General features: G+C 39.1%; 2 protein-coding genes across 2 annotated transcripts; both read right to left on the bottom strand.

Moving 5' to 3' along the window:
* On the bottom strand, nucleotides 1-5,377 carry znrd2 (zinc ribbon domain containing 2). Its single transcript, XM_080867730.1, has 4 exons — nucleotides 5,294-5,377; nucleotides 4,708-4,859; nucleotides 1,997-2,081; nucleotides 1-1,456 (listed from the first exon to the last, which is right to left on the bottom strand). Exons 1-4 carry the CDS (start codon nucleotides 5,307-5,309, stop codon nucleotides 1,020-1,022), a joined length of 690 nt encoding a protein of 229 aa, XP_080723856.1. The 5' UTR covers nucleotides 5,310-5,377; the 3' UTR covers nucleotides 1-1,019.
* Nucleotides 5,378-7,156: 1,779 nt separating this feature from the next.
* On the bottom strand, nucleotides 7,157-13,720 carry arr3a (arrestin 3a, retinal (X-arrestin)). Its single transcript, XM_080866879.1, has 18 exons — nucleotides 13,642-13,720; nucleotides 12,175-12,206; nucleotides 11,389-11,419; nucleotides 11,223-11,283; nucleotides 11,083-11,127; nucleotides 10,790-10,980; nucleotides 10,436-10,495; nucleotides 10,272-10,348; nucleotides 10,027-10,162; nucleotides 9,856-9,940; nucleotides 9,693-9,765; nucleotides 9,453-9,590; nucleotides 9,198-9,281; nucleotides 9,080-9,103; nucleotides 8,940-8,989; nucleotides 8,793-8,812; nucleotides 7,963-7,993; nucleotides 7,157-7,649 (listed from the first exon to the last, which is right to left on the bottom strand). The coding sequence occupies exons 2-16, from the start codon at nucleotides 12,180-12,182 to the stop codon at nucleotides 8,808-8,810; spliced, it is 1,068 nt and encodes a 355-aa protein (XP_080723005.1). The 5' UTR covers nucleotides 12,183-12,206; nucleotides 13,642-13,720; the 3' UTR covers nucleotides 7,157-7,649; nucleotides 7,963-7,993; nucleotides 8,793-8,807.
* Nucleotides 13,721-13,948: the final 228 nt, after the last annotated feature.

Raw genomic sequence — 13,948 nt, 5'->3', positions numbered from 1 at the left:
TCCTGAACAAGAAGTGCTTTATTGTGATACATTATTAGAAATCTTTTACTACCTTGATCAACACTGAAGCTGGCTTTTCCTCTATCAACATACAATTCAGAGTATATTTGCTCTCAGCTTTTTTCAAAGTATTATGTCTGACTCCCGAACTCTGCGCGCTCTCATAGACACATCGGCGAGCCACCTGACCGTCACCATTAGGCATCAAACACATATACAACAAAAACTTTCTACAATGACCATCTTTGCACTGCCACAATGGCAGAGACAACAGAAACAGAGCCAGAAAGAGCAGCAGGCTTTGTGAGACAATACAGGGCCACATTAGAGGAATGACGCGTTTTGGCAAAAATACTGACTATAAATCTGAATGTAGTAAAAGATCCCTTATAACTCTTTTCCACCGACATGTGACTAGTGTGAAGCCAGTTCTGCCCAAGGAGGACCATCCCAAATTTCCACAGGTTTGACAATCGAGTGGTAAAGAGAGGAAGAAAGGGTCATTTCTAAGGGGAGATAACAACGCAGGACAGACTGTTGGCTGCTTCAGCAAATCACTGGTGAATATCTGGTGATAGCCCCTCTATCAGACACTGACATCAGTGGTTTCAACTCAGGGTCCAGCATTTGTGGTGCTGTATCAAAAAAGCTGGCTTTTTCCTCAATGGAAATGCATAGAAACACGTGTTAACTGGATTTATCTCTTTGCTCTATAGATTAAACCATATTAGAAGAATTTAATCACAGAATGGGTTAAATTAATTATGTTTTTAGATTAATATCAGCTCTAACTTCCAAAAGAGTGAAAAAACAGTCAAATTTGTAACATTTCTGCCAGCTATACAACTACATTAATCCAAGAGTAACTGGAGCACTTTTGATGTTATATTCCTATTTTCATAATACTTTGACCAATTTTGAAATCATCTCTAAGCAAGAGAGAAGCTGAACCAGAGTCATTACTCCAAGACAGAGGCAAGCAGAAACAGTGTTCCAGGGTTTCAGCCAGTCTGTGGCAGCTACTGGGTGAGCTCCTTGAGGCTGCGCAGCGAGTTGGCACAGCTGTTGATGAGGCTGCAGAGCTGGATGCTCGCTTCCAGTGAGGCTGAGCTTTGTAACTGGTTAGTGGCCCAGCGAAGTTTGGTGAGGACAGCTTCCTCGGCTTCCTGCAACACAAGTCGCTGGGCAGAGCTCTGTGGAGTAACTGAGGGACGAGCTGGTGCCAGGGCTGCAGTGGAGGCTGGAGTTGAAGGAGGAGGGACAGCGGGTGGAGGCAGAGGAGTTCTTCCACCTGCGGCAGCCCCCTCACAGTGCTCTGGTCTAGGCTGGGGAATGGACATATTTCCCTGACTGCTGCTGGGGCTGTCATTGAGCTCAGGAGTCTGGGACGGTGTGGGGGACTGGGCTGCGAGCTGCCTTTCCCTCACCTGGGACAATGCAGCCTGAGCATTCAGGGCTGGGAGGAAGAAAGAAAGGGCAGACAATGTAACAAGAACACAAAGTGGGCTAACATATGTATGTTTTTTGAAAAGATATTTATAATTATTTACATGGAAAACATAAGACTATGTGATTTAAAGGTTTAAATATCTATTGTGCAGACCGTTTGTGAAAGGGTGGTCGAGTAGCAATTTATGTTCAAACTAGTTTTGCAGTGTAAATGACAGTTTCCAAATCTTCTAAACAACTTGACATTTGTAACTTTAAATGTAAATTTGTCTGGTTGAGCTGAAGGGTTTTAAACAAATTCTAAGGACACTGGAGAAAGCATCATTGGACGGCTGCTCCTACTTTTAATGTGTTAATGCTACTCTTTTTTTTTTGTGTTTTTTAAATTCGTTTTATTTTTTCCAGTTAATTGTTTATATGAATTCTAATGTTTTAAAATTTAATTCTGTATAGATATTTAAACGGGTCAATCTTGAAGATATGACCCCATGTCTCAATGAGGTTTACCTGTATAAATACATTTTAAATACATTTTTTTAATGCATACCAGGGTTGTCTTTGTCAATATCAGAGTCCAGCTCCTGGCATGAGACGCAGTAGTTTTTCTGCTGTTTGTCCTGGAGAAGAATAGTCTGAAAAACACAAATACATAAATGATGCCACTCCTCACCTTCTGTTCATGATAACACCTGCATACATTTTTACATAATAATAATAATAATAATAAAAAAAAAAAAAAAAAAAAAAAAAAAAAAAGTGCCACTTTGCACCATCAATGACACAGCAAAACCATGTTTTTATATTTCCTAGCACAGATGATGACAAGCCCAGGCATGTTTAACAAGAGATGATGATTTAGGACCCAAAGGAGCTACTTAACAAAAGGAAGAAAAAAAAAAAAAAAAAAAAAAAAAAAGTTGTTTCACTGCTTGAGGCAAAAATACAACCAGGCTATGAAGCCAAACAAAAAAAATAAATAAAAATCTGCAGCTGGTGATGTGAAACCGAATGTAAACATGACTCCACTGAGCATCACTGGGGCACTCCACATGACAGGAAGAGCGTACAGTGGATTGAAATTACTGATGCAGTTAACATGGTGGTAAAGGAGGGTTTTAACCCTCTACACCCCATAACAGTTGCTCTAAACATCCCCTTAAATGCACGTTTCTACTACTATTTGTATACACACTATATTTTAAAATATCTGAACAACAATTACACCTAACAACAAATTGGGGGGGGGCACACATTTCAATTAAACATTAGGCGATAATTTACGTTTTCATCCCAGTCACTTTGTCTGGCATTCATGTGTGGTAAGTGAAGACTCTCGGATCACCGTTTACCTCAGCTGTCAACAAGCTGGGTGAGAATCCCCCACATGCATTTAGAGTGGGGGTGTTTTACAGCTTCTGAAGGAGGCTGTAAAAGTTGGTGATGAGTCAGAGAAAGTCACTCCTTCCTGATGACAGTGATACTGAGGTGAGTTGTTGAGGATATCCTGAACTTCTGTCAGTAACCACTGCTTTTTCTTTTTTCCCCTGATGTGAGCTTGTGTCAGAAGCTTTCTTTTAAGTGGATCTAACGTTGTCAGCCTCTATGAATAAAATCTCAGACAATGTGAGAGTGTAATCAAACTGTTTATGGGAGGGATTTTTATTTAGCTGGCACAATGTTAGCGTATAACCAGGTGGTGTTATAGTTGGTATGTTGCCAGCTGTCTGGAGACAGGAGTGTCTAATCTGCTGACAACCAGGTGAAATCTGGACTAAAGTATTTTTAATGGACATTTTCTTATGTTAAAGCATGTAATTCAGTTCACAAGATGAGACTACAGGTGAGCAGGAAGAGGATGAGGTGGGCATAAGGGAGAAGTGGTGAATGAGGCAGATGAAGAAAAGAAAAAAAATGAGGAAAATATAAATGTACAAATCTCATATAGTTTGAAAGAACTATCTGTGCCATCTTTACATTAAAACTAACCTATAAAATTCACACTTTACCCTATTTATTTAGGTTTTTTTTTTTTCAATATTTATGCGTTTGTAATACTTATCAGATTTCCCCTTTTGGGACATCCTAACAGAACTGTAACGTTTATAGACGATAAACACTAGAACCCTCAGGAGGGGTGATTTTGATCACCCAATCTGTGTGCTCACTCCTCTGCCTGCAGCTCTTCACCTCTCCTGCTCAAGACTAAAACTGATTTGGTTGCTGTGCTCTGGATTTCACTCTTTATTTGCTCGGATTAGCTCTCCATTCATTTCAGCTACGGCTCCTCTGCTGCTGCGCACAGCCATCAACCTTCCTGGTTCCTCACACATTCAGTCACACAGTGCTTCTCTACCACTCCACTTCGGCTTGAAATCCCATCCTCAGCTTTGCAATAATTATTTACTTTGGATCTAACTACAGTCCCCCTACATAGAGTTTTTAAATAAATCATATCTGGCAAGTTCTGGCTCAAGTGTAAACATGGTATTGCTGGGCAACCCTGTGTTTGCATTGAAGCACCGCAGCAATTTCCTAATGTTGTAAACCTGCTCAACATTTGGCAATAAAACCCTTTCTGATTCTGCTACAGCAGTGGTTTCACATCAGTTTCTATGGGGTCAAAATGATGTCCTCCGTGGTTCTAGATAAAAGCACTCATATTTTTTTTCCCCTTTTGATCCCACACTCAAAATTCAGTATTTGATGAAATACGAGATGATGATGATGGGGTTTTAATTTAACAAAGTCACATAACTTTTAAAATGCCAAGAGGGTCAAAACGACCTCCTTCTGTTAAACAGGTGGTTAAAAAGCTCAACTAAGATATGACATCCCAGGTAGAAAATATTATTCAATTTTATTAGGTGCAGGTTAAGTTCCTTTAGTTGGAATAGTTGTTGCGAAACTGCTATTGTTTTAACCTTTTTTTTAAGCTCTTACTTAAAATTTCCAGGGATTACATTATTTAAGCCATTTCTGGGCTTACATTTGGCCTTTGCTCTCTCACTGTTTATCATGCAGTGTCAGTACTATTGCACTATAACCCTGCTGGCATCTTCTGACAATAGATCCATACTTCAAATTAGGCAGTCTTCATTTTGTTTGCTGCTGGCTGGGAGCTGCAATCATCAGGACGTTGATATTTTTCTATATACTTAGAAATATAATTATTGCATATTTAATAAAATATCATGATAACATATCAGAGGCTAACTCACCCAACCTGACAAACACAGCACAGCGTCCTGCTTCACTCACCCCACACACTTCGCAGGCTTCTCCAAGCATCTTGTACCCTTTCAGCAGGTAGTCTCCCATCAGCTTGCTGATTTTGTCTTGCCGCTCCCTACGAGCCTGGATCACCTTCATTTCTGCTTCTGTTGGAGGCTCCCACTTAAAATCCTCTTCATCTGCAGGTCAGTAACAGCCGAAACGTTTCATTTTATTTTCAGATTTCAGACCACAACTATCCTTCTTTCGTATTCTCAAAACTTTAGGATTATAAACAGTCTTAAGCGCTGCTGTAACTTGTGGATACTATTATATGTCTGCTTCTACTTTACCGTTTCAGCGGGATTAAAACAAAAACCCTTTTGGCACTGTTTTGAAGTGTGACTATCACAGGTGAACTGCTCTGCTAGGAAATGACAAGCTAGCTAGCAAACCAGCCGGGCTACCGTTTGGCTAACAACATGTTTACGCTGGCAGCGACGAATTTAAAAGCAAAAATAAAGTAACCCAGAGGAACAGCCTCAATAAAAAGAATTTCTTTTTTTAAATCACAATGCAGGAAAGCAGCAGAAATGTCAAAGTCAGCTTGTTTTTACAACACAAGTTCACAAACCTCCATTCAAAGCCATGTTTCTTCTGTGCTACACGTTGGACGTGATGACGCAATGCAACGCTCCTTCTTCCTCCTCGTTTCTTCCTCCGCGTTCGGCAAATATTTGAGCACAGCCGCCTGCCCCTAGTGTTAATTAGTGGTAAATACCACAAGAGTGAAATTTGGTGGGCAGCGTTCCCACTCCTCGCTGTTATAGTCAAAAATGGTAGCAATAGCGCCACCGTATGCTGATTAGTTAATTAACTTAAACAATTAAATCGTTTCAGCTAAACTTCTCATATGAGGATTAAGTGGATGATTTCTTCTTCTTTTTCTTCTTCCGCTTCCTCTTCTTCTTCTTCTTATTATTATTGTAATAAATTATTAAGAGAGTAGGAGCAGTGTGCTTTTTAGCACAATTTTGAAAATTGGAAGGGTGCCTGAGAAATGGAAGTGCACTAGAGAGGGATAAAGCTGATGGCTACACCATGAAGCCACCCAGCACATCAGCTGTTCTCCTTGTTACCATCTGGCAGACGTTACACGAGTCTGTCTGCTCGGACTACAAGACTTAAAAACAGTTTTTACCACCAAGCCATACGACACCTCAACCACAACACTTAAACACACACACACACACTCCACAGGACACACTCAGAAGCTACCTTGCAGCTTCACAAGTACTCTGTTTAATCTGCACTGGTCATTCCACTTTATTGTTATTGATGTTTATATTTAAAAAGTGCAATACTGTAATTTTCTGCTGCTCATTTCTGTGCAATATCCCATCTGCCAACACCCCCCCCCCCCCTCATATTTCTTTTCAAGATTTTCTTATTTAATCACTAGTGTACATATATTTATATTTATAGATACATATATATTTAGTCATCTTTTCTCTTTTACCACGTCTCTAATATTTTGCTCTTAACTGTTTTTCTATTTTTTTTTCATTTTATTATATTTTATTATATTTTCTTCTACTGTACCATGCTGCTGAGTGACTGCTGCTCGTCAAACACATTTCATTGCAATGTTGACCCTGTGCTAACTTGCATATGACAAATAAAACTGAAAACTGAAAACTGTGGGAAAGACTTGAGGAAGCTAAATTACGAAGAGAGGTGACTTTTAGTGAACAGCAGTATGGCTTCAAGCTGAGAAAGCGCACTACATGTGTGATGTTTGCTTTGAGAGTGTTGAAGTACAGAGAAGATCAAAAGGAGTAATGGTTGGAGCAGGACATGTGTAAGGACGGTGAGACAGTGGCGAGGTGGGTGGTAAGAGTCGGGTTTAAGATGGATAAAGATTTTAAGATTTCCACTGAGAGTGACGATAAAGGAGAAGATTAGAATTAGATCAAAGGGACAAGTAGGGTTAGAAGAGCAAAGCTGTGATGGTTTGGACATGTGTAGAAGAGGCAATGTAAATATATTGGACGAAGGAGGTTGACCATGGAGCTAGCAGGCAGGAATAGAGGAAGACAACACAGGAAGTTCGTGGATATGTAAATATGTAGGTGTACCCCAGACATGATGTTTTTATGTCGAGAAGATATCTGCTACGGCCTAAATATATTCAACTTTAATTGAAATTACACATCTAAACTATTACCTATAGGCAGCACCTACATCCCATAAATTTATAGAACAGTTGTCTTTGGGAGCATTTGTTTAGAATCCAGTCCTTCAGTTCCAATACAGAATATAGTAGTGTTTTGATAGTGTTTTCTTGAAAGTCTATCTTTGGCATTCGTATTTTCTAAAGTAGTCCTCTGGCCATAAGTAAAGTGCCCTCCAGTATCTACTCTTATGATGTGAACAATGAATGAAAACAAGACAACGAAATTAAGAAAGAAAGAAAACATTTAAAGCTGTCTTTCAGGCAATTTTATTGTATTTTGGGATGTTTCATGTGTCCAGTCTAAACCATAATCCACCACATTTCACATGGAGAAGTACATCATTCAAAATAATGAATGAACACACCACAATAATCAAAAGCACATCAGCTTTTGAGGGTTTCTCTCTGATTTTCTGTTCATTGCCTTCCAATCACATCCTGCAAACATGCAAAGGATAATCAGAACATGCTGCTACAGAAGTCTGGGGTGTTTAAATGTTGGATACTAACATGCAATCCAAGCATTCTCTCTACGGCTAAAATTACATTTATTCAACATGACCACGAAATCTGTAAGAGGACTGATGTTACATCTGTACGCATATCCTTGGTGTGTCTGAAAGGTAGATGTCCTCGGTTGCTCTGTAACGACTTGGTGTGAGGACACCAGTCGTGTTCTTTCTTCTTTGTTTTTGTCACTTCCTTTTGTTTTGTTCCTGTGGGTTTCTTTTCAGTGTCCAGGGTAACATCCTCTCTTGAGAAGTAAACAGAAAGAGATGTTGGAATCTGTGATGTCATTATATAATATACTTCACTTTTTAGCATCAGAATTTCCTCTTTAAGAGTATAAGGTGTCATAATCATTCCTCATAATCTATTGCTTTCATGTATTTGTAATTGTAATTTACAATATTAAAAGCAAAGCAGTTATCAACTCAATGTCCTGGAGGAAGTTCTATATAAAACAGTGCATATCCTGTCAACACATTTAATGACTTTAATTTTCATCTTACAAAAATTCATAAATATAGCAGATGGCAGGTTACATAGTAATAGCTGAATCTCACCTTGACTATGGGGGTGTTTTCATTTAAGACACTGTAAAAACAGGAAAAGGATACAGATAAATTAATAACAATAGCTCAATTTATTAATGAAATAATAAGAAAAAGAAACATAAAAACAAATCACACATATGGTCCATTTTTAAAAAAGGTAGAACTCTGTGTAATTTAAATAAAGAAGAATGAAATCATTGTTAATGAGTTTAAAGACTATATAATTAGGACAAAGACAACATGCTCAATATTGAAACTGACAGTCTGTTGGCAGACTAGTTTAGACTTTTTTTTTTTACTACACAGATATCCTCCTTTCATACGTGTAACATGTGGAAAGACCTTCAAAGTAACTAAGTACTTCTAAACTTTTATATTTTGTTCAGATATATTGTTCCCAAGAGCGTGATCTTCAGACATATTTTATAATGTTTTTTCCCCCTGTGCATGATTTTCTCTGGGTTTCCCACATCTTTACTCTTAGGATTAAAAAAAAGGATCGTTCCTAAATTATTCTTAACTTCATGCTGAACATTTTGAACTATTTGACCAAACAATGTCATATCGAGGGGGTTAACCTCTTCCCACCTAAGTTGTATAAAAAACCTATTCTAGCTTTTTAAACATGCTGCTGATTTCAAATACAAATTGTTTTAACATTTTATATGCTTATGTACGTTTTTCATTGTATTATATTTTACACTGTATGCAATTTTTAAAGCATTTTCTTAAAATTCAGCTTTCATTTGTTAGCTTCTAAGTCAAGTCCTAATAATGAAATGTCTAGGTGATAGCACCCAAAACAACATGTAAATAATAAAGTATTAAACACAACTTACACCAGTGTATACTCCTTATTCTGCTCCGTGTAGAAAAGAGATTAGCACAAAGGCGAGAACGTAATTAGGCATGAGAGTTAAAATCATTTTAAAGGCATTTCTATAAAATTTTAGGAGTCTTTTAGGCTCTACAAGGTAAAAAAATACCTTCAGGCTTGGGGTGCATGAGATTCAGTGGGAGCTCCAATGTGACATCACTGCAGAGAAAAATGAGCCAAATAATGTGAATGCATGCAATCATCATTTCTGTATGGATTGTGATAATATTGTCACTAAATATTACTCACCTGGAAGTGAGGCCACCCAGCAGACTACATGGAGAAAAGAGGGAAAACGTAAGCCGGCCTTTGCCGTTTCGTTCTGTTTAATCTTGAACGGGATTTACTTGTGTCAAAAAATACTTACCCTCCTCCAGCCACCATGAGGTTAATTTTAATCTTGTAGGAAACCAGGATACCCAGCACCTCTTTTTCTACTCCCTGCCGCAGCCTGTGGAGGACGAAGTGCAGGGATTTGAAGGATTAGAGGGGTTTAAATTAGCTGAGTGTACTACTGTAAGACATTGTGGACACTGAACAAGAAAGCGGATGGAAATGTGAAGCAACACAGAACCGACAGAGAGGAGTGTTTCGCCCAAACTTTACACCAGTGTGCACTTACATGGTGGTGGAGGCCAAGTTGGTGTCCTCGTCCTTCAGTCGACCGTCCAGCGCCAAACCTCTTTTCTCCTTGTTATCAGTGAGCAGAGGTGTGATGGTCAGAGTGTTGTCGAAGCTGCCGTTAGAGTCCACCGTCTCTCTGCAGAGAGTGAAAAGAAACACATGAGCAGATTGACCCAATTTTATATTTTCATTTTGCTTCTGTGACATTTGCTGTGCTTTCAGTTTTCTGCCCACATACCCGAACTCTTGGTTAAGAACACACTTGGTGTATTTGTCTGCCGAGTAGAGGACGATGTCTGTGGTTTGGTCCACTGTTGCAGGGAGGAAGATATAGAAAAATGTTATTTCTTTATAACATTTTCAGGATTTATTTCAGTATTTCAGTGAATAGAGGTACCCACCACTGATTTTAATTTTCTTGACTGTTTTGTTGCTCTCGTTTTTGATTTTGATCTTGATTGGGATCGCTTCACCATGAAAGTAGAGCTGCGGCAAAACAGGAGAGAGATTTTAATTGGTTCACTGCACAGCTCCCATTTCAACAGGGTGAAGCTAAAATTTTGCTGCCGTACATCTTTCTCCATTGAAGCTTCTAGATGAACGGGCTTGTCAGACATCATGAAGCTTTTGCAGATATCAGCCTTGGGCCCGGAGCCCACCTGAGACGGGGCGTACTGGATTTTACGAATGACGAGACGGGCGGTGTCCCTGTCAGGGCCAAGGAGAGGGAAGGAAGAAGAGATGAGGTGAGGAAAAATGAAATGGAACAAAGAGAGGCGAGATAGCAAGGCAAAGACATTAGTGGAAGTGAACTCACTTCTTTTCAATCTTTTCATCGGGGTTGTTCTTTTCCTTGGCAAGATAAGTTTTGATCTCAAAGTCAACGCCACAAGCCTGCAAAGTACAGTGCAGTTGTGAACAGCTGATATTTAAACAAGTGACATCCTTGCCTATATACTCTAAGGTAAAGGGATGCCTCACCTTTCCCTTGTCATCAGGTCCAGGCTGCAGAGAGACTGAGCAGGGTAGGTTGTTTGGAATCTATGGAGACAAAGACTAAGATTTATAAGAAAACGCAAGAGCTACTTCCATGAAATTACAAAATAAAGCCTAATTTTAGATATTCAGGAAGAAAGAAATTGTTAATTTGAGCTTTTCCTCGTTAAGAAAAAATATATAAATGTCTATTAAATACTCAGTATTAAAGTGGAGTAACATCATGTGTCATTGAATGTTACATGCACAATTTCTAAAAAAGCAAAAACAACTCTTTCTCACATGGCTGAGGTCATAAACTGCTTGTCGTGCTTAATTTTGTGGTCCTGAGTCACACACCTCAAAAGAGAAAGGGTGTGCGTTGTCTCCTGCCTTCTTCAGCAGGGTGTCGTGCATGGCACTCAAGGCAGGCTTCTCGCCATTAGGATAGAGTTGGGTTTGCTGCATCCAGATGTCCTTCCTGAAGCACAGGCCCATCACATCCAGGTCATCACTACCATAACGGAAGGCACATGCCAGCTGCACGAACACTGCAGACAGGTGTAATTACATCAGCTACTTCACAGTGATTGGCAAAAGCTTCTATTTATAGAACTGAACCCAATTTAAAACGGCGCTTTATGTAACGCTACCTTTTCTGTCTCCGAAATCTGCTGGGTCCAGCTTTACGACGCCGTCTGCAAGGGAGCAGGATTACAGGCACAGTTATTGTCTTCATAATGACCGCAGGCAAACACAAATACAGAAAAAACACTCTGTAATAGGAACGTACCAACTCTGTCCACTTTGTCCACATGATCCACATAGTCTCTCTTCCCCAGGTAGAGGGTCAGCTGTCACATTGAAGAAGGGAAAGCATAGTGTTTCAGAACCTTTTAAGTTTTACCCCTTTTTCAGTCTATTAAAAAAATGTTTTAAGAGAATAAAAGAGAACATACCCCTCCATTTCCACTGGTCTTCTTGAAAACCCTGTGAAGCGAAAAGGAGAAACACCACTCAACCTTTAAATTAACCTTTTTGTATAGATTACAGTTAAAATATTAACCTCCTTATCCTGGCAACCAGGGCAGAAATAAGTGTGTGAAATGTTGAATAAAGCTGGAGAACCCATGTTTTTAAAAGAAGAGTACATCCACTTACATCCATGGAGTTACTGTCAGGCTTAACAAAATAAAATAGTGATTCAATTTGGACCCTGTGGGTAAATTTGGTTTCTTGGCAAATGACAGAAGGGCTGGTAATCCTTTAGTCCTCGTTATCCAGTTAGTAATAGCTAAGCGTGGAGCTGCTTTACCTCATCAAGCCAGGATTGAGAGGCTGGCTCAGGTGAGGGAGCTATAAATGCTGTAAGAGGGTTCCCCAAATAACCAATTACCACTGTCATCAAATAAAGCTCAGAGCTGTGTTACCATATTTGAAAGAGCATGTTGAGAGACTAAGCCTATTACAGACCTAAATAAATACTTTCTAATAATTGTCCCTTTTAGGAGTTGGCTGACCATCCTGTCTACAACTCCACAAATTTCAAAGAGATCATGATTTTTATCAACCTTTTGGCCCCTGTCAGATTTTCTTTAGGTAAAAGGGAAACATCTTTCCACTAACAATAGCTTTGGATTGTTATATTTTTTGAGTATGAGAGAGCGAGATCTTTAAATAGTTTGATTAGAATCAGCAGTTCCTCTGGGACATAAAGATAAAAACAAAATGTATCCAGTACTTACTTTGCCATCTCTAGAAGGTTTTTGGAAGTATTCTGTTGGAAGAAAGGTGAAAAAAACAAATGATCAAAAAGTGATCAGGAGGTCACAGATCTATAACTGAGAGCTCTCTGGCAGCTGGAGTGATGCTTTTATTTAAGGGTACAGAGGGTTAATCCTCTGCAATAAGATTACGCCACTGGTGTTAGGACTCTTCCACCAAACTGGTGTTTCTCTGGCTGCTAACTGACCCCCGTGACCTCACAACAAACAACCAAAGATTTACATTGCACACGTGGTTATGCCACAGTATGTTTCTCCTAAAAGTGCCAAAGTCTTTGGACTATTTAAGGAACACTAAATGGATAAAACCCATTCATCACCTTTGATAGCATTCCAGGACTTTAGCTCTCTATAACTCCTAGATAAAGATTAGTCCTGAAGGGTTAAGAGCACTACAAGCATTTAATTAAATACGTATTTTCAAACATATCTGCTCATCATCTTCCAAAATAATCTCCAGTCTTCAGGTTGTTTGGTCTTATATATTTTTAAACATCAGATCATATTTCTCTTTAGAAATTTGTTGGGGTTTTTTTCTATTGGCACCTTCTGTGTCAACTCCAATCTCCAATACAAAGATTATGGATAAATGCAAAGAATGAGAATAAAGTCTTGGTTAATTACCCAGATGCCTTCAGTCTAAAGTTGCTTTGGGCTACAGTTACTTATTTCAGTGCCAGGAGCAGGTACAGCAGCTTCCTGCCTCTCTTCTGATTGGCTAATTGCTGTGCAATTTCAGCATATGTGATTGTTGCACACCTCTTCAAAAATACTGAACTATGCCTTTGTTAGATTCTTGCTCAAACCACAGAGCACTATATTTAATATTTATTGGTCGATTACTCTATTTTACAGTGATTAAATAGCATTCTTGTCTGCAGATAATTTAGTAGACATACTGAAAGCCACAGAAAGCAGATGTTTTTGTTACGTATGTATTATTGTAGCATCTACCTTACAATATAAAGCGCCTTGAGGCGACTGTTGCTGTGATTTGCTGCTGTATAGCTAAAATTGAATTGAAAATTGAATTGAATTGAACTTGCATTCTCATTTTCTTCTCATTTTGCACTATTTTGGCTCTTTTTTTACCTGGCCTCCATACACAAGCATTCTTACATATGTTCACTGATTGTAGATATGGCCTCAGAGAGAACCTGTCGGTTAACTTTAATGGCCTATTAAAACAATGCAATACGTATATACTGTAATGACTTCCATCATCCTTATTCAACCCCACAGTGGAGCATAACTGAATGATTTTCACCATTGCACCATTTGACCTTTGACCTCTATTCATTTTCATAGCTACTTATCCAATTCAAGGTTGCAGGGGGCTATCAGGCATAAAACTGTACTTCATAATTAGTTTCACCACTACACATCCATCCTTTCATTCATTCATCTGTGAATATGAAGAATTCTTACCTCTTCTTAGTAGTCTGGGACCGTGGTGAAGGATGTCAGGATAAGTTGAGAGTGCAGTCTACAGCTGAGCTCCCTTTTTATACCTGCCTCCCTCTGTGCATCCTTCGGCTTAGCCAGTTCACTATTGCTGTTTTTACCTGCTTCATAATCCCTGTTAAGCAATCAGACAGCAGCTTTTTTCGGACAACAAAAGGTGCAGCCATCTAAATCACAGGGACATAAATACAACCTCACAGTCGCCATGCGGCTGTAGTAGGCCGATAATCCCCCTCTGCACCTCCACAAATCACTCAAATCTCCTTTGATT

Source organism: Rhamphochromis sp. 'chilingali' (assembly GCF_963969265.1).
Source record: "Rhamphochromis sp. 'chilingali' genome assembly, chromosome: 19".
NCBI classification, from domain to species: domain Eukaryota; kingdom Metazoa; phylum Chordata; class Actinopteri; order Cichliformes; family Cichlidae; genus Rhamphochromis; species Rhamphochromis sp. 'chilingali'.
This window is presented reverse-complemented; position numbering and strand designations above follow the sequence as displayed.